The sequence below is a fragment of the Odocoileus virginianus genome, chromosome 28 (assembly GCF_023699985.2).
Source record: "Odocoileus virginianus isolate 20LAN1187 ecotype Illinois chromosome 28, Ovbor_1.2, whole genome shotgun sequence".
Taxonomy (NCBI): domain Eukaryota; kingdom Metazoa; phylum Chordata; class Mammalia; order Artiodactyla; family Cervidae; genus Odocoileus; species Odocoileus virginianus.
The window spans coordinates 38863933-38886608 of record NC_069701.1 but is presented as its reverse complement, the minus strand read 5'-3'; the positions used below and the strand labels follow the sequence as shown (position 1 = coordinate 38886608).

The 22676-nt window shown below is 55.1% G+C and overlaps 1 protein-coding gene and 1 non-coding gene across 2 annotated transcripts; one reads left to right on the top strand and one right to left on the bottom strand.

Moving 5' to 3' along the window:
- Positions 1-4863: 4863 nt before the first annotated feature.
- Positions 4864-4987, top strand: LOC139031928 (small nucleolar RNA SNORA26). The gene has a single exon (XR_011484482.1). It is a non-coding gene; the product is annotated as a small nucleolar RNA SNORA26 (small nucleolar RNA).
- An 8026-nt stretch (positions 4988-13013) lies between these two features.
- Positions 13014-22676, bottom strand: RHOD (ras homolog family member D). Its single transcript, XM_020887801.2, has 5 exons — positions 22437-22676; positions 17826-17913; positions 16866-16975; positions 14366-14500; positions 13014-13853 (listed from the first exon to the last, which is right to left on the bottom strand). Exons 1-5 carry the CDS (start codon positions 22566-22568, stop codon positions 13686-13688), a joined length of 633 nt encoding a protein of 210 aa, XP_020743460.1. The 5' UTR covers positions 22569-22676; the 3' UTR covers positions 13014-13685.

Here is a 22676-nt window from a genome sequence, read left to right as displayed (position 1 = left end):
CTGTCCTTCACCATCTCCCAGAGTTTCCTAAAACTCCTGTCCATTGAGTCGGGGATGCCATCCAACCATCTCTGCCACTCCCTCCTCCTGCCTTCAATCTTTCCCAGCATCAGGGTCTTTTCTAATGCATCGACTCTTCGCATCAGGTGGCCAAAGTATTGGAGCTTCAGCTTCGGCATCAGTCCTACCAATGAATATTCAAGATTGATTTCCTTTAGGATTGATTGGTTAGATCTCCTTGCTATCCCAGGGGCTCTCAAGAGTCTTCTCCAGAACCACAATTAGCCTCCTTCTGCCTCTGGCCAAAATTCTATCCAGACCAGTCTTACGGGGGAGTGGTCTCTGGTCACCTGTGCATGAGGCTGGGCCCTGGAATGGGACACTGTGGTGGAGGTGAGAGAAGAATTTCAGGCAAAGCCAGGTAGGAAGGGAGGAACCTTGGAGAATTTCTACAGCTGAGCCGAGGACGGAGCAGGGCAAGGCAAGAACTGCTGGCGGGAAGGTCTCTGTTGCGGCGTGCGGGATCTTCGCTGTAGCAAGTGGGCTTCTCTCCAGTTGTGGTGAGCAGGTTCCAGAGCACCGGCACCCAGTATTTGCGCTGCTTGGGCCTAGTTGCCCCATGGCATGAGGAGTCTTAGTTCCCCAACCACTGACTGAACCCCCGTCCCCTGCATTGGAAGGCGAATTCTTAACCACTGGTCCATCAGGGATGTCCCGGACTAATTTTTAAATAACCTTTTCATTTTAGAAACTGTATGTTAACAAAGAATAAGATCATACAGAGAATTTCATTTCCGCTTGCATCCTGTTTCCCCCTAGCACCTAGTATTTGTCTGTACAAAAAGGAAGTGCATCTGTTACACTTGTTCATCAGTAATGAACCAACACTGATAGATTAGCAGATTTCCTTAGTTTTACCTAATATCTAATACCTAATATATCAGTTTTTACCTTTTCTTTTTATCCTTTTCTATCGCAGGGTCTCATCCAGGACACCACACGTTTGGCTTGCCTTTTTTTGGCCACGCTGTGCGCTTTGCAGTTTATGGGATCATAGTTCCCTGACCAGGGACTGAACCTGGGTCCTTGGCAGTGAAAGTGCAGTATCCTAACCGCTGGACTGCCAGGGAATTTCTGTTTTTCATATCTTCTTGGGCTCCTCTGTGCTGCAGTTTCTGAGTTTCCTCACTTTTGATGGCCTTGACAGTTTTGAGGACGACCTCTCAGGTAGCTTATGAAATATCTGTCCACTGGGGTTTTTTCTCATGATTAGGTTAGGGAAGGAAGATCATGGAGGTAAAGTGCTTTGATTAATTTTTGTTATAAAAATAAAATTACTTCCCAAATTGTTCATCTTCTGTCTCCTCCCTCCGTTCCTTCCCTCCTTCCTTCCTTCCCTTTTTCCCCCCCGGGGTGCACCTGATTTGCTGCCACCCTGCCCTCCTCCAACCCCACCCAAGCGCTTCCTCTGTTGGGCATGTTGAGAGGCGGGGCGCTCAGTGGGGCCGGGGAGCCCCAGGAGGGCTGCTGGAGGCAGAAAGGGGGTTGGTGTGGTACAGTGGTTGAGATTATGGAATTCCTGGAGATTTGAATCCCAAGGAGCTTTGCATTTCTCACTTCTCTGTTAAGAGTATCCTTGAAAAGTGAAAGTGAAATTTGCTCAGTCCTGTCTGACTCTGCGACCCCATGGATTATAGCCTGGCAGGTTCCTCTGTCCATGGAATTCTCCAGGTCAGAATAATGGAGTGGGTTGCCATTCCCTTCTCCAGGGGATCTTCCCAACCCAGGGATCGAACCCAGGGCTCCCACATTGCCAGCGGATTCTTTACTCTCTGAGCCATTATGGTTGTTGGGAGCACTAGGAGCTGGGAGAGAGTGGCCCCCCAAAGGGGGTGCTCATGGTGAGCCTTAAACAGTCCTGGGTGCCTGGAGTGGTGGGAGACATGGAGCAGCACTCCCACCCCCAAAGACCCCTCAGTAGCTGGTGTTAACTGATGCCACAAGCTCAGCTTCTCTGTGCACCCGTGCTGAATCAAATCTCAGGGACAGGGTTTTGGGTGAAGCGGAAAAGGATAACTTTATTGCATTGCCAGGCAAAGGGGGACACAGTAGGCTCATGTCCTTTAAATTAAATGTCCCCACTTGGGGAAGATAGTGACAAGTTTTATAGAAATTGTTCAAAGAGGGTGTGATCAGCTCCTGGACACTCTTCTGATAGGTTAGTGGTGAGGGCAGCAGGAGTCCGCGTTATCAACCTTCAGATCCAGCTGGTCTGGGGTCTACATCCTTGTGGGCAGTTAGTCGGTTCAGTCCCTCAGTTGTGTCCAACTCTTTGGAACCCCATGGACAGCGACACGCCAGGCTTCCCTGTCCTTCACCATCTCCTTGAGCTTGCTCAAACTCACGTCCATCGAGTCAGTGATGCCATCCAACCATCTCATCCTCTGTCGTCCCCTTCTCCTTCCCCCTTCAATCTTTCCCAACATCAGGGTCTTTTCCAATGAGTCAGTTCTTTGCATCAGGTGGCCAACCTATTGGAGCTTTAGTTTGAGCATCAATCCTTCCAATGAATATTCAGGACTGATTTCCTTTAGGATTGACTGGTTAGATCTCCTTGCAGTCCAAAGGACTCTCAAGGGTCTTCTCTAACACCACAGTTCAAAAGCATCAGTTCTTTGGCACTCAGCTTTCTTTATGGTCCAACTCTCAAATCCATACATGATTACTAGAAAAAACACAGCTTTTAGATGGACTTTGTCAGCAAAGTAATGTCTCTGCTTTCTAATATGCTATCTAGGTTGGTCACAGCTTTTCTTCCAAGGAACAAGCATCTTTTAATTTCATGGCTGCCGTCACCATCTGCAGTGATTTTGGAGCCCAAGAAAATGAAGTCTCTCACTATTTCCGTTGTTTCCCCATCTATCTGCCATGAAGTGATGGGACTGGATGCCATGATCTTCATTTTTTAACTGTTGAGTTTTAAGCCAGCTTTTTCACTTTCCTCTTTCACTTTCATCAAGAGGCTCTTTAGTTGCTCTTCACTTTCTGCCTTAAAGGTGGTGTCATCTACATACTTGTGGGCAGTATACCATCATTAATCATTAACTTCTCCCATCCCTTCTTGACCTTTTGGCTAAGATCAAGGGTGGTATGAGGGCTTCCCAGGTGGCACAGTGGTAAAGAATCTGCCTGCCAATGCAGGAGATGCAAGAAATGCAGGTTTGAACTGTGGGTTGGGAAGATTCCCCTGGAGTGGGGAATGGGAACCCAGTTCAGTATTCTTGCCAGAAAAATTTCAAGGACAGAGGAGCCTGGTGGGCTACAGTCCTTGGGGTCGAAAAGACTTAAACTTGACCGAGCACACACATACCTGGAGGGGACTTCAGTATCTGCAAAATAGCTCAAAGACATTGTTGTGTGTATCCTCTGATGGGGAAACAGGATCTTACCCCAAGGCTGCTCTTAACTGTTTCTCCCCCGTCTCCTATCACCTCCCTTCCCTGATTAACAACTGCTTGAATCTGCCCATCAGAACTCAGGGAAGGTCATGGAGGTTGAATGAAGGCTGTTTCCTATAATCAAAGAGACGGGGGACACAGAAGGGTCCTGTGCCCAGGAACCCCACAGGGCCCTCCACGGTATAAGCTCTGCAGGAGAGCTGTCCTCTGGGCTGGCTCTGGCCTGAAGACGCCAATAATGAGGTCACTAATCACACCCACTGGGCTCTCATTTGCTGGGCACTCTCTAGGCTGGGAGTTATGACCTCTTCCAACCTGTGAGCCAGCAATGGCATTACCATTGCCCCTTCACAGGAGAGGAAGCCCAGACACCACCCATTTAGTTAGCCACTGTTTGCTGATCTTGATCTGACAATGACTCAATGTATCTGAAACCAAGAGTGTCATAGAAGAATCCAGAAAGCATTTTTCCTTCTCCAAAATCCTTCTCCTTTCGTTTACTGATTCCTGGGTCCCCTTTAACAATTCTGAATAGAAACCTCGCTAGCACTTTGATGAACAGAGTTTCAGTCTGAGGAGTCATTCCAGTCCTTCAGGAAGACCTGTGTCCTGGTGGCACTGTGTGACCTTGGGCAGGTGTCCTAACTTATCTTCCTTATTAGCACACTGGGGTGTGTGCATGGGTGTGTGGGGAGTGGTTCAGATCCCTTGATTGATTAAGTGTTGTTGTTGAGTCAATCAGTCACATCCAACTCTTTACGACCACATGGACTACAACAAGCCAGGCTTCCCTGTCCTTCACCATCTCCTTGAGCTTGCTCAAACTCATGTCCATTGAGTCAGTGATGCCATCCAACCATCTCATCCTGTCGTCCCCTTCTCCTCCTGCCTTCAATCTTTCCCAGCATCAGGGTCTTTTCTAATGAGTTGGCTCTTGGCCACATCAGGTACCCAAAGTATTGGAGCTTCAGTTTTAGTATCAGTCCTTCCAATGAATATTCAGGGTTGATTTCCTTTAGGATTAACTGGTTTGATCTCCTTGCAGTCCAAAGGACTCTCAAGAGTTTTCTCCAACACCACAGTTCAAAAGCATCAATTCTTTTGCGCTCAGCCTTCTTTATGGTCCAACTCTCACAACCATACATGACTACTGGAAAAACCATAGCTTTGACTATACAGACCTTCGTCGGCAAAGTGATGTCTCTTCTTTTTAGTATGCTATCTAGGTTTGTCATAGCTTTTCTTTCAAGGAGCCAGTATCTTTTAATTATGTTCACAGTGATTTTGGAGCCCAAAATCACTTCGATTTCTTCCCCTTCTATTTGCCATGAAGTGATGGAACTGTATGCTATGATCTTAGTTTTCTGATTTTTGAGTTTTAAGCCAGCTTTTTCATGCTCCTCTTTCACTTTCATCAAGAGGCTCTTTGGGCCTTAAGAGGCTAACACAGGAGGGTAGAGGAAGTCTCCATAAAACCCAGAGAAGAGACTTTTAGAACTCCTCTCTGGATCCTGTCTGGAGTCACAACTGAACCGGAAGATTTTAAGTCTTAGCACTTACCAGTATGTGTGTAGTTAATATCAAAGTCATTAAATTTAAACTTGACCTTTGGTTTGACAGTGAAAAAAAAAAAAGAGGCTCTTTGGTTCCTCTTCACTTTCTGCCATTAGAGTGAGGCATATTTGAGGTTGTTGATATTTTTCCTGGCAATCTTGATTCCAGCTTGTGATTCATCCATTCGGCATTTCACATGGTGTACCCCGCATTTAAGTTAAATAAGCAGGGTGATAATATAAAGCCTTGATATACTCATTTCCCAGTTTTGAGCCAGTCCTTCACATGATTAGCACCTTCAGCTAGGAGGAGGTCCAGAAGAAGAGAGTTAGCAACTTCACTGTCTTTCCTCCGCACCATCCCACCCCCCTCACAGGGCTTGGGTCTCCTTGTGAGCTGGCTCTCCAGCAGGAAGGGCCCCAGGGTCCTCTGGATCCTCCCCTTCCCTCCTCCTCCAGCCAGCCCCTCAGGCTGGTTCTGACTGCACAGGTGGGGAGGGCATGCCCCCATCTACTGACCCACAGCACATTACTTTCTGGCAGCAATCCCTTGTGGTACTTTGATATTCTTAAGTATTTTCAAAAGATATTTATTTATTGATTTCGTTGCTCTGGGTCTTGGTTGCAGGACGCCAGATCTTTGATCTTCATTTCAGCATGAGGGATCTAGTTCCTTGACCAGACGATCAAACCTGGGCTCCCTGCTTTGGGAGGGTGGTCTTAGTCACTGTACCAACAGGGAAGTCTCAACATTCTTAAGTATTATAATCATCTCCTGAACTATAAATTCTGGGTTGGGATCAAGGGTGAGGAGGGCAGAGAGGAGACCCCTCAGTTCCAAGCTGCCTCCCCAGGGTTATCACAGAGGAGATTATAAATGAGGCTGGGTTACATGGCCCCATGGGAAACACATTGCTTCGATATCACTCCAGCCCATGCACTCAACTATAATCCTGTGAGAAGGATTGGGATTCGAATCCTAGGTTCTGACCCTAGAACCATTACAGACACCAGACAGCATCACTTTCATTCTAGTTCTGCTCAGACTGGCCAAGTACTCAAGTCACATGGCCTGTCTGAGCTTATCTTTTCTTCACTGAGTTGTTAGGATCCGCCCTGCTTGGTGGGCGGTGGCTGGAGGGAGCGGTGTGTCCCGGGGGCAGGTAGCTCTCCGCACCTGGCCTGCCCTGCAGACCAGCCTCCCGGAGCTGGGGACGTCTCCTCTCCTTGGGCCCTGCTGCCCTCTGCTGGTCAAGGTCCAGCTGCCTGGCCGGTGCCCAGGGGGCGGTCAGGAGCCAGGGCTGGGAGTCCCCATGTCCAAGTGCCCATCTCCGCCACTCACTGCTGTGGGTCCCACTCTCCAACTTCCTGAAACTGTTTCCTCAGCTGCAAAGCGTGGGCATGGAAGTGCTGACCGGGGAAGGACGTGCGGTATGTCACGTACAGCGCCCGGCCAGACCGGACTCTGAGATGCTGATCTGATGGGCAGACAGGAGCAGGAGTTCCAGAGCAACGGTGCTGCAGAGGCGTGGGCGCAGGAGCTGAGCTCTACGTGTCTTTCCTTCACTGACGCCCCACCCCCGCCCTGGAATGCCCAGCTCCCTTCCTGTTTATCTCAATGGCAGGAGCAGGCTGCTCAGCGAACTTGAGACGCTCCCCTCCCCTGCTGCTTGGGTCAACACTAGAGCTCCCGCATCCCGCTCGCCCCCTCACCCTCCTCCTGGTGTGCAGTGGCTGGAACAGGGCCGCATGTGGTAGACAACCAATATATAATTCCTAATCCAGAAAAGCTGTGACAAACCTAGGCAGCGTATTCAAAAGCAGAGACATCCGTTTGCTGACAAAGGTCCATATAGTCAAAACTATGGTTTTTCCAGTAATGTGTGGATGTGAGGGCTTCCCTGGTGGGTCAGACGGTAAAGCATCTGCCTACAATGAGAGAGACCCGGGTTTGATCCCTGGGTCAGGAAGATCCTCTGGAGAAGGAAATGGCAACCCACTCCAGTACTCTTGCCTGGAAAATCCCATGGATGGAGTAGCATGGTAGGCTACAGTCCATGGGGTTGCACAGAGTCGGACATGACTGAGCGGCTTCACTTCACTCACTATGGATGTGAGAGCTGGACCATAAGGAAGACTGAGCGCTGAAGAATTGATGGTGAAGAGCTGACTCATTGGAAAAGACCATGATGCTGGGAAAGATTGAGGGCAAGAGAAAGGGGCGGCAGAGGATGAGATGCTTGGATGGATGGCATCACTGACTCAATGGACATAAGTTCGAGCTAACTCTGTGAAGCAGAGAAGGACAGGGAAGCCTGGTGTGCCACAGGTCGCAAAGAGTGGAATGTGACTTTGCAACTGAACAACAATCCAACACATGGGGTGTGTGCCCTGCCCTCAGTCCTGGACCAGGCTCAGTGTCCCCTCAGCAAACATGAGCCGAGGAGGAGATTCTAACCCATCCTCGTGCCTCCCCTCCAGGGGTCCAGCCTGCCCTGCAGAGGCCTGTCTCCCGCGTACACCACGTCCACTCCCCTCTGAGGCTGCCCGTCCTTGGCATCAGGGTCCCTCTCAGGCCTGGGATCAGATTGAGAAGAGGGGACAGACATCCATCTAACACTTCCATGCTTGCCCCTGCTTTACAGCCCCTAAAACAATTTTGTATAGCTAAGTCGCTTCAGTTGTGTCTGGCTCTCTGTGACATCATGGATGGTAGCCCACTAGGCTCCTCTGTCCATGGGCTTCTCCAGGCAAGAATACTGGAGTGGGTTTTCATTTCTTCCTCCAGGGAATCTTCCCAACCCAGGGACTGAACCCACGTCTGTCACGTCTCCTGCACTGGCAGGCAGATTCTTTACCATTAGCACCACCAATCACTCTAGTTAGTAGTTAACACTGACTAGTGAGTGAGTAGACAATAGTAGCATTAACTCATATAATCCAACTCCGGGAGGGAGATCCTCCTCTGCCCTTCATTTCATTGTTCGGTTGTCCAGTCGTGTCTGATTCTTGGCGACCCCAAGGACTGTAGATGCCAGGTGTCCCTGTCCTTCACTATCGCCTGGAGTTGGCATAAACTCATTTTACAGACAAGGAAACTGACACCCAGAGAGCCCTGATGACTCCTCCAAGGTCACAGAATTGGTAAATCGCAGAATCAGAATTGGAAACCAGGGAAATCCCTGGCTTTACATACGCTGATTTATCACAAGCATAGAGCTTGGAGATCAAGCCCAGGAATGGAGGGTGGGTGGTCAGCTCTTCTGCTCTGCTTTGGATCTCTCTGCCCCTCTGTCTGGTCTCAGGATCTGTTGGAGCCCTAGCTAGTGACTTCGGGGTGACTCCCGGGGAACTGTGACTTTTCGATCCTCCAGGGGAGGGGCCCCCAAGAGCAGGAGTCAGGAGAGAGCAAAGAGGGTGGCCCGAAGTGGCTGATCTGCCAGCCACCAACCCCCTCCCACACCCAGACGTGGGGCCCCGGGGAGCTGTCTTGGAGGAGGAGAGTAAAGCTTCGTGACTCAGAGACAGTGTGCCCCACCCTCCCTGCCGGAGGATGCCAGGGAGTGTCCTGTCCTGGGGAAAATGACTTGGGGTCCCCACCCCTTCCCCTCGCTTTCCCGGCAGACACCCCCAAGGCTGGGCGGAGGCGGCGTAGAAAAATGTAGACACTTGCCTGTCTGTGGCTCCTGGCCCCAGCTGGCCTCCGGGCTGCGCCTTCCCCAGGCTCCCACTCGTCTGGCCGTGCCCACCCTACCAGGCGGGTTGGGAGGAATTGAAAGCCGGGCTTGACGGGTGAGGAAAAGAAAGAGGCGGACAACCCACAACAACAACCCCGGCTCCAGGGATGCCCTGCTCCCTGCACCCACCTCGGGACCCCTGGGATGGCTCGCGTCCTGAAGCTAGAAACCAGCCACCTGGTGGTTCCCACCTCTGGCAGCCCCGCAGGTATCTCGGGCCGAGGGTGAGGCCTGCATTCTTCCTTTGCTCTCAGCATCCCCACCCTCCCCGCGGTCCACCCTCCCCACAGCCACAGCTTCCCAGCCCAGAAGTCCCCCGGCCTTGACTTGTGGCGGCTTGTTCCTCCTGTCTGGGTCTCTACAGCTGCCCAACTGGGTCCTGCTCCTGCCTCCGCCCTCCCGGCCACCCTGCCTGGTCCTGCCACCAACCGCGTTGTCCTAAGGCGTCCAACCCGGCCTCTCCCACCGTACGGGGAACGAAGACCCAGTTCCTTCGCCCAAGGACCCACGCACAGACAGCACACGCTCTCATGTGCAGGCGGGTTCGCGTGAGTGCGGTGAAGCGGGAGCCAGGAAGCCGGCAGGTCCACCGGTGTTCTGCAGAAGGTGGCCTCTGAGCCGGACTCTGAAGGATGTGGGGGTAGAGGGGCTTGGAACAAGCAGTGACCAGGAGGAAGGGCAGGCCGAGGTGGGGAAAGCACTTCAGCAGGAGGCTTCGAGCCTGGGCCAGCTATCGGGGTGTGGCTAGAGCATCAGGTGTGCTAGGCTGGGAGGGTGGGCTTTGGTTGGGTGCAAGAGACCTCCCATGTCCCCACCTGGGAAGTTAGACCTCCTCTGGGCAGGGGGCTGCAAAAGGCTCAAGTGACTGGATCCGTGCTTTGGAAGGTGTCTGGTGGTGAGAAGGATGAAGGAGGCTGAGAGCCTGGAGGCTGGAAGACGGGAGAGGTCCAGGCAGGAGAAGCTGAAGTCCCGAAGTGGGGCATTGCTTCGCGGCATTCATCATAGATTTCTTCAGTGCTTCCTCTATGTGAGGCATTGGTGTTTGCTTTTAAGTTTTTTGAAATTTTTTGGCAGTCACTGGGTTTTTGTTGCTGCGCGAGGGCTTCTTGGGGGTTTCTCATTGCAGGGTGCAGGCTTAGTTGCCCTGCAGCCTGTGGGATCTTGGGGGCGTCCCAGGTGGCGCGAGTGGTAAAGAACCTGCCTGCCAAGGGAGGAGACAAGAGACGTAGGTTCGATCCTTGGGTGGGGAAAATCCCCTGGAGGAGGGCATGGCAACCCACTCTAATATTTGTGCCTGGAGAATCTCCATGGGCAGAGGAGCCTGGTGGGCTAACAGTCCATGGGGTTGAAGCGATTTGGACACGACTGAAGCGACTTAACACACACACAAACACGTGGGATCTTAGTTCACTGACCAGGGATGGAACCCATGTCCCCTGCCCTGGAAGGTGGATTCTTAACCACCAGACCACCAGGAAGTCTCCTAGGGGCATTGTTGGAGGCACTGTGCTGTGCTTAGTCGTTCAGTCCTGTCCGACTCTTTGTGACCCCATGAACTGTAGCCCGCCAGGCTCCTCTGTCCATGGGGATTCTCCAGGCAAGAATACTGGAGTGGGTTGCCCTGCCCTCCTCCAGGGGATCTTCCCAACCCAGGGATTGAGCCCAGGTCTCCTGCATTGCAGGTAGGTTCTGTACCATCTGAGTCACCAGGAAAGCCCTTTGGAGGCACAGAGGATCCCAACAAATCCAGCCTGTGCTCTCAAGGAGCTGGCAATTCAGTGAGAGACCTGATTGTATCAAACAGTGACGAGCTCTCCAAGAACAGAAAGAAGCGCAGCCCAGGGTAGGGGGCTGGGGCCTGGCCGGAGAGAAGTGGGTGCATGAGCTTGGGACTGAACTCCACTCCGCAGGGACCCTCCTCCCCAGCAGCCCCATCAGACCAGGCACGTGCCCGCTCCCCACTCTGTGTGGTGTGGCCCCAGGAGCCCCCCCCCCCCCCACTGTATGCCTGTGGCCCTCCCGCCTCCCTGCCCCCATTCTGCTTCCGCTCTGCCTACGGAAAGCAGTTCTCCCCAGACCTTGGCCTCCCAGCCCGTGTCCTGGGCCAAGTGCAGCAATGGTCTGAGCTGAACTTCAGTCCTCTTCTGGCCATGTGACCCTTTTCTCCAGGAAACCTCAGTGTTTGAAGGCCTTCCACTGATTGGATGAGGCCTGCACAGGTTATGCAAAGTAATCTATTTTACTCAAAATCTACTAATTGAAAAGTAATCATATTGAATAAATACCTTCACAGCCTCTCAACTGGCATTTGACCCAACAACTGAGCCCTGTTAACCTCATCAAGTGGACATTTAAATTTTTTTTTGTTCTGGGTGCACCGAGCAATGTGCGAGATCTTCATTCCCTGACAAGGGGTCATACCTGGAACCACAGCAGTGAAAGCGCTGAGTCCACTGGACTGCCAGGGAAGTCCCAACACTGATTATTTAAAACATTTTTTAAAACTTATTAATTTTTGACTGTGCTGGGTGTTCGTTGTTGCTCAGAGTGAATCTCTACACTGGGTCTTAGTTGTGGCATGAGGGGTCTGTTTTCCTGACCAGAGATTGAACCCAGGCCCCCTGCATTGCGAGCGCTGAGTCTTATCTGCTGGGCCACCAAGGACATCCCAACAAGGCAGAATTTATTCTTCCTATTTATCAGGTGAGAAGGTTGACTCTCCAGGACCAAACCCATCAGTCCATCACCTTCTTGTTAATACTGTCGGTCTCCTTGTCCTGAGTCTCTTGTTTGCCTTGTAAAACTTCACACAGCATCTGATGGACTCTCCAGGGACCACGAGGCACTCATTGCCCCCACGCTCACTGGGCAGTCTCTCTTCCATGGAACTGCCTTCTCTCTCGGTAGCTTCCCAACCACCCCTGCATGCTGGAATTAAGATCCCGTCCTCTGTGGCACTGCACACAGACTTGGCTTTAAGAGCACAAACTGTGCCCTGTTACACCCGTAGTTCTTCTCATAGCACTGGGGACCTCATAGAGCTCCCTGGGCACCAGGCTGTTGAAGGCATAGATGATGGAGCCTCTGGTTAACCCAGGGAGGGAGCCTGATCCAGACATCCTGTTCAGCATCTTGCCCTCCTGTAAAGAACGTACTGGGCAGCCCTGCTCTACTCCATGCGGTCCAGTCCATGTTCCCTGCATTCCTCCTTTATTCCTGGCACTGTGCTAGGCACCTGACAAGCATTTTGCCACTTCACCCTCACAGCAACCCTCTAGGGTGGGCAGGATGATCTCTGGTTGCCAGACGGAATTGTTAAGGCTGGAGGAATGTCACGCTCATAAAATCACCTGGCTCTGGAAAATGACGGGACTAGGATTCCAACCCAGATCTTCGACTGACTCCAGAGACGGAGCACTCTGCCTGTCTGCAGTGCCAAGGGGCCAAGCCATATCCCCAACAAAGGGACGAGGAAGACAGACAGCCTTCTTCAGGGACGCCCAGGTCTGGTGCAAGAAGTCAATGTGACTAGCTTCTTAGCAGAATAACTATCAAGGGTTCCAGGGACTCACATTTCGGGAAATTAGAGATGTGTGAGCTGGGCTTAGCTCACTGGGTTGGGGAGGGCAGGAAGGGGAGAAGAGAAAGAATATTCTGGGCATGGGTGTGCTTGGGGGAGGAGCAGCTAGGCTAGAAATCTAGGCCAGGAACAGTCGTTTCCCACCCCTGAGAAGCTTACATTAAGACCCTGGAGTGGAGCCTGTAATCCAGGTGGGGTTTTCTGAGCAGGTCCCTAACATCGCTTCCTCTGTCTCAGCTCAGCTCTGTAACCTGAGCTAGGAGCCCTCACCTGGAGGAAGCAGCCCCACTCCTGGAGCTGTTTCTAATGAAACTAAGGGGGTGGGTGTTAGTGGCTGGTTTGGTGTGCGTGGACCTCATGCAATCAGTCAAAGGTCTTAAGAGAAGAGATTGAGGTTTCCCAAGGAAGAAGGAATTCTGCCTCAGGTCAACAACACAGAAATGCTGCCTGAAATTTCCAGTCTGCTGCCCTTCAGAATTCAGACTCAGGACAGCAACATCGACCTCCAACCTGTCCTACAGGTTTTGGACTTGCCAGTCCTCAAAATTGTGTTTTTGAGCTGATTCCTTAAAATCACCTTCTGAATATACATCCTATTGGTTCTGTTTCTCTGGAGAACTCTGACTGTACAATACTATAGACTGTACAATTATACCTGTGTAATATACTATGTACATTACACCCGTGAATATTATCAATTGTATTTATCATAAATAAAAGTGATACTTGTGAACCTTTTGTGAGCACCCAGTGTGTGCCAGGCACCAGCCTCTTTCACAGGCAAGAGGCCCAAGTGACTTGCCCAAGGTCCAAAAGTGATAGCCTGGTTTAGATCCAGGTAGTTATACTAGACCCAGTGCCTACACAGGGTGTGCTTTTATCCCCCACATGGAACACGTGTGTAAAGGCATTTCAAAACAAGAGGCATGACGCAACGGACAAGTGATGTCATCTTCAAGTGTTTACCACTGGGGTGGGCAGGGGGACATGGGGTGGGAGGGTCCCGAAGGCACAGCCCAGAGAAGAGCCACAAGGTGGCGCCAGGGCACACAGGCCGCTCCAGGATGCGTGGTCCAGGGCAGGGAGATGGGAGTGAGTCAGGGGTCTCCAGGGACCAGCCCTCCATAGGACTGGTGAGCCCGGGATCCCCTTCCTCAGGCCTCAGAGGGGTTTCACTGCAATCCAGGACCCCAGCCCCAGGGTCGAGGGGCTGGCCTCAGGGGTGCCCATCTGTTTGAGGTACAGTTCGGTGGTCACAGCCTGGGGACTGGGTCCAGCCCAGCCAGCTGGGCAGGAGGTCATCAACCAGCTCGTTCCTGTGCTGCCGGGGCGGTGGGGCGCGGAGGGGCCCAGGCCCTCAGGTCACCACACAAAAGCTCCGGGTGATCCGCCTCCAGAAGTTGCGACCGCGGCTGCTGAGGGCCACCTCGGCCGCCTCCTGGAAGACGGCATGGACGTTCTCCTGGAGCAGAGCCGAGCACTCGAGGTAGGCCACGGCGCCCACGGCCCGCGCCATCTCCTGGCCCTAGGAGGGAGCGCAGCAGGGCTGCCATCAGCTGGCCGCTGCTGGGGGCCTCCCGCCCAGCCACACGCTCCCCAACCAGGCCCCTTGGCCGTCCGAGGCGCGCTCCCCTCGGGTGCCCACAGCTCCGGCCCCCAGGCCTGACCAAGCACCCTGATGGCTTCATCCAGTTTCCTGCCTCAGTTCTTGGCTGGGTCTCTGCCTCTCCAGGTAGCAACTAATTAACTTCCCGGCCTGACCCAGGTGTCCCACAGAGAGGGGCCTGCGGACTAAAGAGCTAGGGGGAACCCTGGCTGTGAAGTGGGGGGGCAGGACCATCTGATGTGCACTCCACTCACTCTCCATCCACACTGGAAACTTCCAAGCCTGGCAGTTCTTGACCACGGCTGCTTCCAAAACACCCCCCACCCTGCTCCACATCCTGTGTGTGCTGAGAGGCTGGGCCGAAGTGGCATCAGCCCGGGGGTGCCCTCTCCTGCCCCCCACCCCACCCCACCCTGGGCTGTGTCTCCTACCCTGTGGTAGGTCACAGGTTCCAACCCGTTTTTCCGAAGCTTCTTCACCAGCGACTTGTCCTTGCGCAGGTCAGTCTTACAGCCCACGACGACGATGGGCACCTCCTTGCAGAAGTGATTCACCTCTGGGTACCACTGTGGGGAGAGGGGTGGTGAGGGCCTGTGTGAGCCATCGGTGGAGCGGGCCGCGTCCTGACCTCCAGGTAGACTCTGACAATGATACTTAGCACAGCCAGCTTAGGCAGCGCTCTTGGCGCTAGTGGTAATGCAGTGCCGATGCAGGAGACAGGTTCAACCTGCCGATGCAGGTTCAATCCCTGGGTCAGGGAAGATCCCCTGAAGAAGGAAATGGCAACCCACTCCAGTACCCTTGCCTGGAAAATTCCAAGGACAGAGGACCCTGGCGGGCTACAGTCCATGGGGCTGCAAAGAGTCAGACATGACCGAGCAACTGAGCAAGGGAACAACTCACTGGCTAAGTACCTAAGAAGAGAAGGGACTCTGGGCCAGGCTAAGACTTTACACATAATGAACACACAGACCCCCAAGTCTCCGTGAGGCAAGTTCTGTCATCAGTCCCATTGCACAGATGCACTCACTGAGGCGCAAAGAGGCTCTATAACTTGGGCTTGGTCACAAGACCAGAAGTGTTAGAATTTGAATCCAGAGGTTAGCGCCCAGAGCCCTGTCCCCACCTGCTCTGCAAGGTAAGGGATCCCAGGACCATCTCCCCAGTGTGGCAAAATTTATAAAGAAATAGGCTCTAAAACTAAAGCCGCTCACGAAACGCTTGCAGCAGCTGTTGGCCTGTCGGAGGGGGCACTCCTGTCCTGCCAGCTGCTCTCTGGAATGCGAGGCCTCACGGCTGGGTTATTTCAGTCTGGATCATAACCCGGGAGCCTGGAACCAGCAGCGCACGGCGGCTCAGTTTCAGGGAAAACCGGCATCAAACTGTCTGGCTTCTGGAGACACATGGGGTCTATATGGGGTCCCAGCGACCCTCCCATCCACAAAACTGCCCTTGACTAGGGTCTTCTGACTCCACTTTGCTAAGTCCAACAGGGCATCTCATCACACCTCGTCCTAGCTAAGTCCTGGCATCAGCGATCATTCCATCCTCTGAAAGCTGGTTGGCATGGTGCCCCAGGGCCCCACACTCCTGGTTGTCCTCAGGTCTCCAGGTGACAGCTCCCCTCTGCCCCCCACCCCCAGTCCACAGCTCTTCCCCACCAGCAGCTCCTAAATGGATCTGCTGAGCCCTGCCCCCTCCCAGGAACCACAGACTCAGACTTCTGCCTGCCCCTCCACCGGGATGTCCAAGGGGCCTCCACAGCCCACCTCTCTGCCCTCAGCCTGCTCCTGCTCATCTTGGGAAAAGGCAAGTCTAATCTTCCAGGTGCTCTGAGCGAATGTCTCTCTCCTACCCACGTCCAATCCATCTGCAAACCCTGGTGGTTCAGTTCTACCTTCCAGATTCGGTACCCACTCACCTCTCACCACCCCCTGGTACCCTGGTCCCAGCTTGGTCCTTGGTGCCTAGAACAGTCTTGGCACATAGAGGTACCTTCCGAACGACTGCATGGAGCAGACTAGTTCAAGTCCCAGGGTTACCACTTTAATAGATGTATATCTTACAGCAAGGGCCCCAATCTGGGGATGATAGTATCTGCTCCATAAATTTTTTTTTTTTTTTTTACTTTTTGGTTATACTGTGGGGCATGCGGGAGCTAAGTTCCCTGACTAGGGATCGAACCTGCACCCTCTGCAGTAGAAGTGCAGAGTGTTAATCACTAGACCACCAGGGAAGTTCCTCCATAACATTTCTAGGTTAGCTGAGTAAATATGTCAGTGCTCAGAACTGTACCTGGCCCGTATTAAGTCCTCAGTAAATGCTGCCATCAACATTGTGGTTATAGTTACTATGGCTATCACTGGTTGTGTCCTGATGGGCCCTGGAGATGCCCTTCACACACGCCTGGAGGCCCTGGCAGTGGGAGCTGCTGGCCGGAGCAGAGGAACTCCAGGGGCCACGTCCCCAACACCTGTGAGCAGCCTTGGGGACCTCTACTGTGATCAGGGGATGTCCTGGGCGGCCACTGGGAGCCAGCGGTCACGCTATGGGAAGCTGACAGTTCCTGTGACCTCTAACAGGCCCGGACTGCGGAGAGGCAGGGGCGACTGGGTCGCCCCACATCCTCAGGCAGGGTCATGGTAGAAAGGCCTCGGCATTCTGAGCCTGCGGTATGGGCAGGCAGGAAGTACTGGACTGGGAGCCAGAGGTCTCGCCCAGACCCTGCCACCAGATCCCTGTGGGATCTTGGGTAAGCCGCTCTGGGCCTCCATTTCCCCACAGTTACGCCAAACACACTGGACCACACATCATCCAGGCCCTGTGAGGTTCTGACAGTCGGCTGGGTCCAGGGCAGGGGCGGAGCAGAGTGGCCTGGCTATAGGGCTACGCCTCCCTGTCCATCCCCGCCTCCACCCCGGTGCCACCTACCCGGTTAGAGATGTTGTCGAAGCTGTGTGGGCTGGTGACGTCAAAGCAGAGCAGCAGGACGCTGGCATCAGGGTAGAACAGAGGCCGCAGGCGGTCGTAGTCCACTTGCCCTGGAAGAGTGGGGGCAGTCACTCCCTCCAGATCTCCTGCCCACTGTCAGCACGTCCCCAGCGTCAGAGAGGTCACCCCAACCAAGACCAGGGGGGCGGGCGTGGGCTGAGTGGGTGAACTAGACCAGGGCCTAGTTCTGTTCCTCGGAGTCCAGCCCACGAATGATCCCCCTGGGGCCATGTCCCCCTGGCCGGCCTATGGGGTGTGCCAGCCCCAGCCTGGGTGAAACCACTTGCTGAGAGCCCTGTCCTGGCAGAAGTAGGGGGTTTCTGAGGCCCCCACTCAGAAACTTGCTTTGCCCTGGGCTTGGGGGAGCTGGGGGATGAGGAGAAAGAGGCAGACGGGACCTGGGCCAAGATGTCACAGCCCAACAAGGTAAGGGGGCTGTTGGATTCCCTGAGTTTAGCTTTGAATTCTTTTTTTTTTTTTTGATCTGTGGGATCTTAGTTCCCTGACCAGGGATTGAACCCAGGCCTCCTGCAGTGGAAGACAGAGTTGTAACTGCTGGCCTGCCAGGGAAGTCTCCTAGCTTTGAGTTCTGATGTAGTTGACTTTGAACCTTCTTGTGGGCAAGGTCAGGAAGCTGGAGGTCAGAAGTCAAGGTCGAACAATCTTATAAGAGCTAAAGCCAGGGTGGAACGCTCAGGAGGCCAAAAACAGTCCGCCTCTCAAGAGCCAGGAGTTCCACCTCGTCTCCAGGACCCAGTGGGCTGCCCTGGGTCAGGGGAGCTACAGAGAGGAGGGTTCATGCCACACCCGTCCCCTGGAGACTGCTCGGCCTCCCTGGTTCAGAAGGAAGGGGGTGGGGCCCCTCCTCCCACCCTGCCCCTCCCCCAGCCCTGCACCCACCTGCTGTGTCCCAGATTTGGAGGTGGATGGGTTTGCCCTTCACCTGCAGATTCACGGCGAGCCGCTCAAACACTGTGGGGGTGTAGCTCTGAGGAAGGAGTCAGGGGTGGTTAAGAGGGCAGCTTCTGAAGGGCTGTGGTATGGGCAACCAGGCCAGAGCCCAGGAATGCCCGAGGCATAGCCCCTTTGGCAGTCAGCAGAGCGGGTGGTTTCTGGGAGGGAGCTGGCTGGTGGGGTTCAGACCCAGAGAGGCCACTTTGCAGCTGTGCACCCCCCAAGGCACCGAACCTCCCTGGGTCCCTCTGAGAGTGTATAGTGGGTCTCTCAGAGCACCCACCACAGCAGGTTGCTGTAAGGATTCAATGCGGAGCCTCACATGGTGCCCCGAGCCCAGGGCCTGGTACAGACTAACATTCTACAGGTGCCAGGACTGCTATTTTTATCTTTGTCCTCGTCCAGACTGTCCCATTTCTGAGCCTTCCTTCCTGCTGTCTCCGCCTCCTAGAATGACATTAACCTACGTTTGTTCATTTACTCACTCACTCATTCATTCATTCACGAGCACCTTCTCCGGGTCTGATTCTGGACATCAGGAGCAAGTAATAAAGACTCATTGCCTACCCTGGGAAGCTTCTAGCTTTTGGTCAGGGAAGGGGGGTTCCCCTCTTTAGCCTCTCAACCTCTCATAATCCGACCAGGCTGCTCCTGTTTCTATCTCTCTTACCTGCCCTGCCTGGCCCCAGGGGGAGATCACCTGGCCAGGGGCCCTCCACCCCAGGCCCGCTAAGGCTAAGCTCGTCCCCTCTCCACAAAGGCCGGATGACTGGGAGCAGGAGGAGCTTTTACAGAAGCGCAGGAACGAAGAGGGGGAGCTTGTACAGAGGGGGGCTGAGCAACAGTGGGGGAGGTTTTCACACCACAAGCCCTTTGCACCAAGCGGCACGCTGGACCTCCTGCCTTTTGGGTACCCACGTCTTGCCCCCTTGCTCAGGGCTGGGCAGTGGGGCCACAGCCCAGGGGACCCTATTCTCCCCTCTTCCCATGCCAGGTGGGGCCCCCACCTGCCCGTGACTCAGGAGGACTTCGAGGCTGCCTGCCCGCCGGCCCTCTGAGTCAGGCCCTGGCCACTGGGAGGGGCAGTCCCTTAGAAGAGGGTCAGCCATGTCCTTCCAGGGCACTTGGGAAGCAGCGGTGGGGAGGGTGGGGAGAAAGGTGGGTCACAGAGCAGGCAAACAGGCGGGATGGAGAAGTCAAGGATGGCCCTAGGGTCGGCCACCCTGGACTCTAGTCACTGGCACTTCCTCTACTCACAGACTCGGGCTGCCCGCTCCTTCCCATGCCCCCTCCCCTCAGGCCTGGTGGGGGGCAGTGTGACATGGTGGCTATGTGCCACACAGCATGTAGGATCCCAGTTCCCCAAGCAGGGATCGAACCTGCACCTCCTGCAATGGAAGAGCAGAGTCTTAACCACTGGACACCAGGGAAGTCCCAGGAACACGGGCTTTGGAATGAGATACGCTTGGTTTGGGATGGGGTCTGGCACTCACTGTGTGACCTTGGGCCAGCGCCCTCGCTGGTTAAAGGAGGCGAGTATCTGTGTGCGACAGCGAAGGCTGGCTGGCAGGCAAGGTCAAACGCCCACTGCTTCGGAAGCTGGGTGCCAGGGGCAGCATCCACCCCTCCAGGAGGTGCCCCTTCCCCACCCCCACCCCCCAGCCTGTCACCGAGGAGGTGCTGACATCTGTTGAGCTCCCAGCCTGGCTGCCCCCCGTGGCAGGACCCCTCCTGATCTGAGGTGCAGGGCAACCTGCCACAAAGTTCTTGGGAGACACACTTCAGGGCTCTGCAAGTGTCCGTGGAAATAACACCGTAACCCACATTCTCTAGGGATCTGCTGTGCGAGGCTCTTTATGGGCACCATCTCTGATCCTGGTAACCTTGGAAAGTCGGTACTATCTCCATTTTCTCTTTTTTGGCCTCACTCACCATGTGGGATCTTAGTTCCCTGGCCAGGGATTGAACCTGCGTCTCCCGCAGTGACAGTGTAGGGTTCTAACCACTGGACCACCAGGGAAGTTCCCCTCACCCCATTTTCCTGTTGAAGACGCTGAGGCCCAGAGAGGGGAAGTGACTGGCCCACAGTAACACACTAGACAGATGGCTGAGGATGGGGCCAGGTCAGACCCTCCTCACCTGTCTCTCCTGAGGTCACCTACTCTAGCACCTGGCACCAGAGCTGAGCAGGAAAGCCCCATTCACGGAGTGGAACTGGGTTCTCCACTCTGGAATGTCATCCCGCAGACTCCATTGACACCTTCTGTCTTGTTCTTTGAACCCCCCAGGCAGGGTTACTCTCTGCCTGCAGGACCAATAAGCACCTAATCTTATCTGTCCTCCTGCAGAAAGACAGGGCTGGGCCCAGCTAGACCAGGGCAGATGACTCAGGCTTGGGTCTGACCTCATAGCGCTCACAGATGGACAGATGGACAGATGGGCCATCACAGCAGAGGAGACGCAGCTCGAGAGAGGAGACCCAGGAGTTTCCCCGGGGAAACACACCCATGGGAGCCCCAGCGGGGTGCCAGGAAGAACTCGGCTGGCCCTGGAAGGTCAGCTGGTGCGCCCGGCCCCGTTGCACCCTGACCCTGCTGTGGGGCCCCGAGGCTTCTGGCCCTGTGGTTGCGGTTGTTGCCCTGAGTGTCAGGGGCCAGTGCCCAAGCAGGAGTCCCCCAGCCTCAGGAACTTTCTCTCTACTCTCCAGCCCTGAACCTGAAGTCGGACCACAGCCAGACAAGGCTCACTGAGGCCCTCCAGACCCCTAAGGCCCTCCAGATCCCAGCCTGCTCTTCCCTGCAGGCAGGAGGCCTGGCATACGGGACCCCAAGTCTCCTAGCTGCTGACTCCCTGGGCTTGGAGGTCTGTCAGGAGGAGGGGTCCAGGGCCAGGACAGGAGGAGGCTGGTCTGGCAGGCCAAGCTCTGGGGGGCTGCGGAGGATGTCCTGGTCACAGCCAGGAAGACCTGGGTTCTAGGCCAGCGCTCTCATGGGTGGGCCCTGTGCCCCGAGGCCAGACTCTTCTCTCCGGCCGCTGTCTTTCCAGCTGTAAACTGAAGGCCTTTTCTGCTCTCAGACCTTGTGCTTCTTTAAATGAAGCGTCTCTTTTGCGCCTGGAGGCAGACAGGTCCCCGGGAATGAGGATCCCCAAACGGGAGGACCGGTGGCAGGGCAGCACCCTGGTGACAATCATGTGCTCCCTTTCCCTAACACAAACTTCATTCACATCAACTGGGAATGCCTATTTCCACACTTCAGCCTCTGCAGTTGGGATGGGTCTCACCCTTGAGGATGTCTCAGAGCCCAGGACAGTGGCGATGAGGGACTCCCACCCCCCGCCCCCATCCAGGCCCCTCTCCCAGGCCCCTTTCCCAGGCCTCAGGTCGCCCAGCTTCTCTGTAGAGCTCCCCGCAACTCTGCCATAATAGCTGGGTTTGGGTTCTCACAGGCAGCATCTGGGGGCCCGGAAACACATCCCTCCCCGCAACTAAAAAAAAAAAAATGTGACTGGCCAAAGGACATGACGTCAGCTCCCAAAACCACAAAGCAAGAGTTGGCTTGATGCTGCCACAGTGGAAAGAAAGGCTGACTCCGTTAGCAGGCGGGGCCTCACCAGCCTCCCCCATCCAACTCCCACCCCATCGCGAGTCGGAGGGTGCAGGGATCTAGGGGAGGGGGCAGTGCTGCTGCAAGGGGACCCATGGACTCCAGGGGAACTGGGCCGAGGGGGTGCACACTGGATGGGTTTCACCCTGTCCTGGGGCCGGCAAGTCCGCCTGGACGGGCGGTGGGCATGCTGGGGAGGGAAAGACAGTCCACGTGCCCAGGCATCGACATGCCAGGTACCACCCGGGGCTGTGTCTTAGCTTTGCCTTAATGCTACCTCACCACCACCCTCGGGTGTCTCCACCCAGGGAGGTCGCATGAGGGATTGGAGGCTCACAGAGGCTGAGCCAGGCACGGTGGGCCCCAGCTGGGGGAGACCAAGATGCCAACCCAGCCGTGTGACGAGGTTGCTGCGTCCTGACCCTCTAAGGCTGAGCCCACGGGACAGCCATCGTAGGGGCAAGAGCTGGGTGCAGACGCGATGTCTCCCAAGAACGTTTGCCACTTTTCACTGGGTCCTTCCCGCTGCAGCTCAGCCCCTGACCTGTGTGAACTCACTCATTGACCCTGCGAGCTGGGCACCATTGCTATTCCTATTTTGCAGGCACAGAGAGAGTAAGGGGCCTGCCCGAGGGCGCCCAGCTGTAAGTCCCAAAGCCAGGATTTGAAGCCAGGCGATCTAGCTCCCCCGAGAGTGGTCAGATCCTCTTAGCCAAGCGGTGCCACCGAGGGCTCTCTTAGGACCCGCAACGTCCCCAGGCCGCCCAAGTCCGTCCCCAGACACCTCCCCCGGGTAGGTGCTGTTCTTGGCACTTTACAGACGATGCCACTGAGTCCTTCACTCCCGGGGGCACGGTGAGAACTGCTTTGGACCCCAGGCTCTGCCGGGAGGCAGGACGGGTGCCCGTCCCTCCCTCCTCGGGGGGCAGGAGGCGCCGGGGGCCACACTCACCTCGGGGAAGGCCCCCTCCGCGAAGACCATCAGCAGCGACGTCTTCCCGCAGCCGCCGTCGCCCACGAGGACCACCTTGACCGACCGCGCGCCGCCCGGCGCCTCCTCGCCCGGGGCCTGGGCCGCCTTCATCGCGGGGCGCGGAGGGACGGAGGGAGGGAGGCAGGGCCGGGGCGAGCGGAGCGGCGGCCGCGGGGCCGGCGGGGCAGGAATGTGGAAGGGGCGGGGCGGCGGGAGGAA

Coding starts and splice junctions, on each gene's coding strand:
- RHOD (XM_020887801.2), bottom strand. CDS start 22,568: ATGAAGGCGGCCCAGGCCCCGGGCGAGGAGGCGCCGGGCGGCGCGCGG. Junction 17,914..22,436: donor CGGAGGGGGCCTTCCCCGAG/GTGAGTGTGGCC, acceptor CTCCTTCCTCAG/AGCTACACCCCCACAGTGTT. Junction 16,976..17,825: donor CCAAATCTGGGACACAGCAG/GTGGGTGCAGGG, acceptor CCACTCTTCCAG/GGCAAGTGGACTACGACCGC.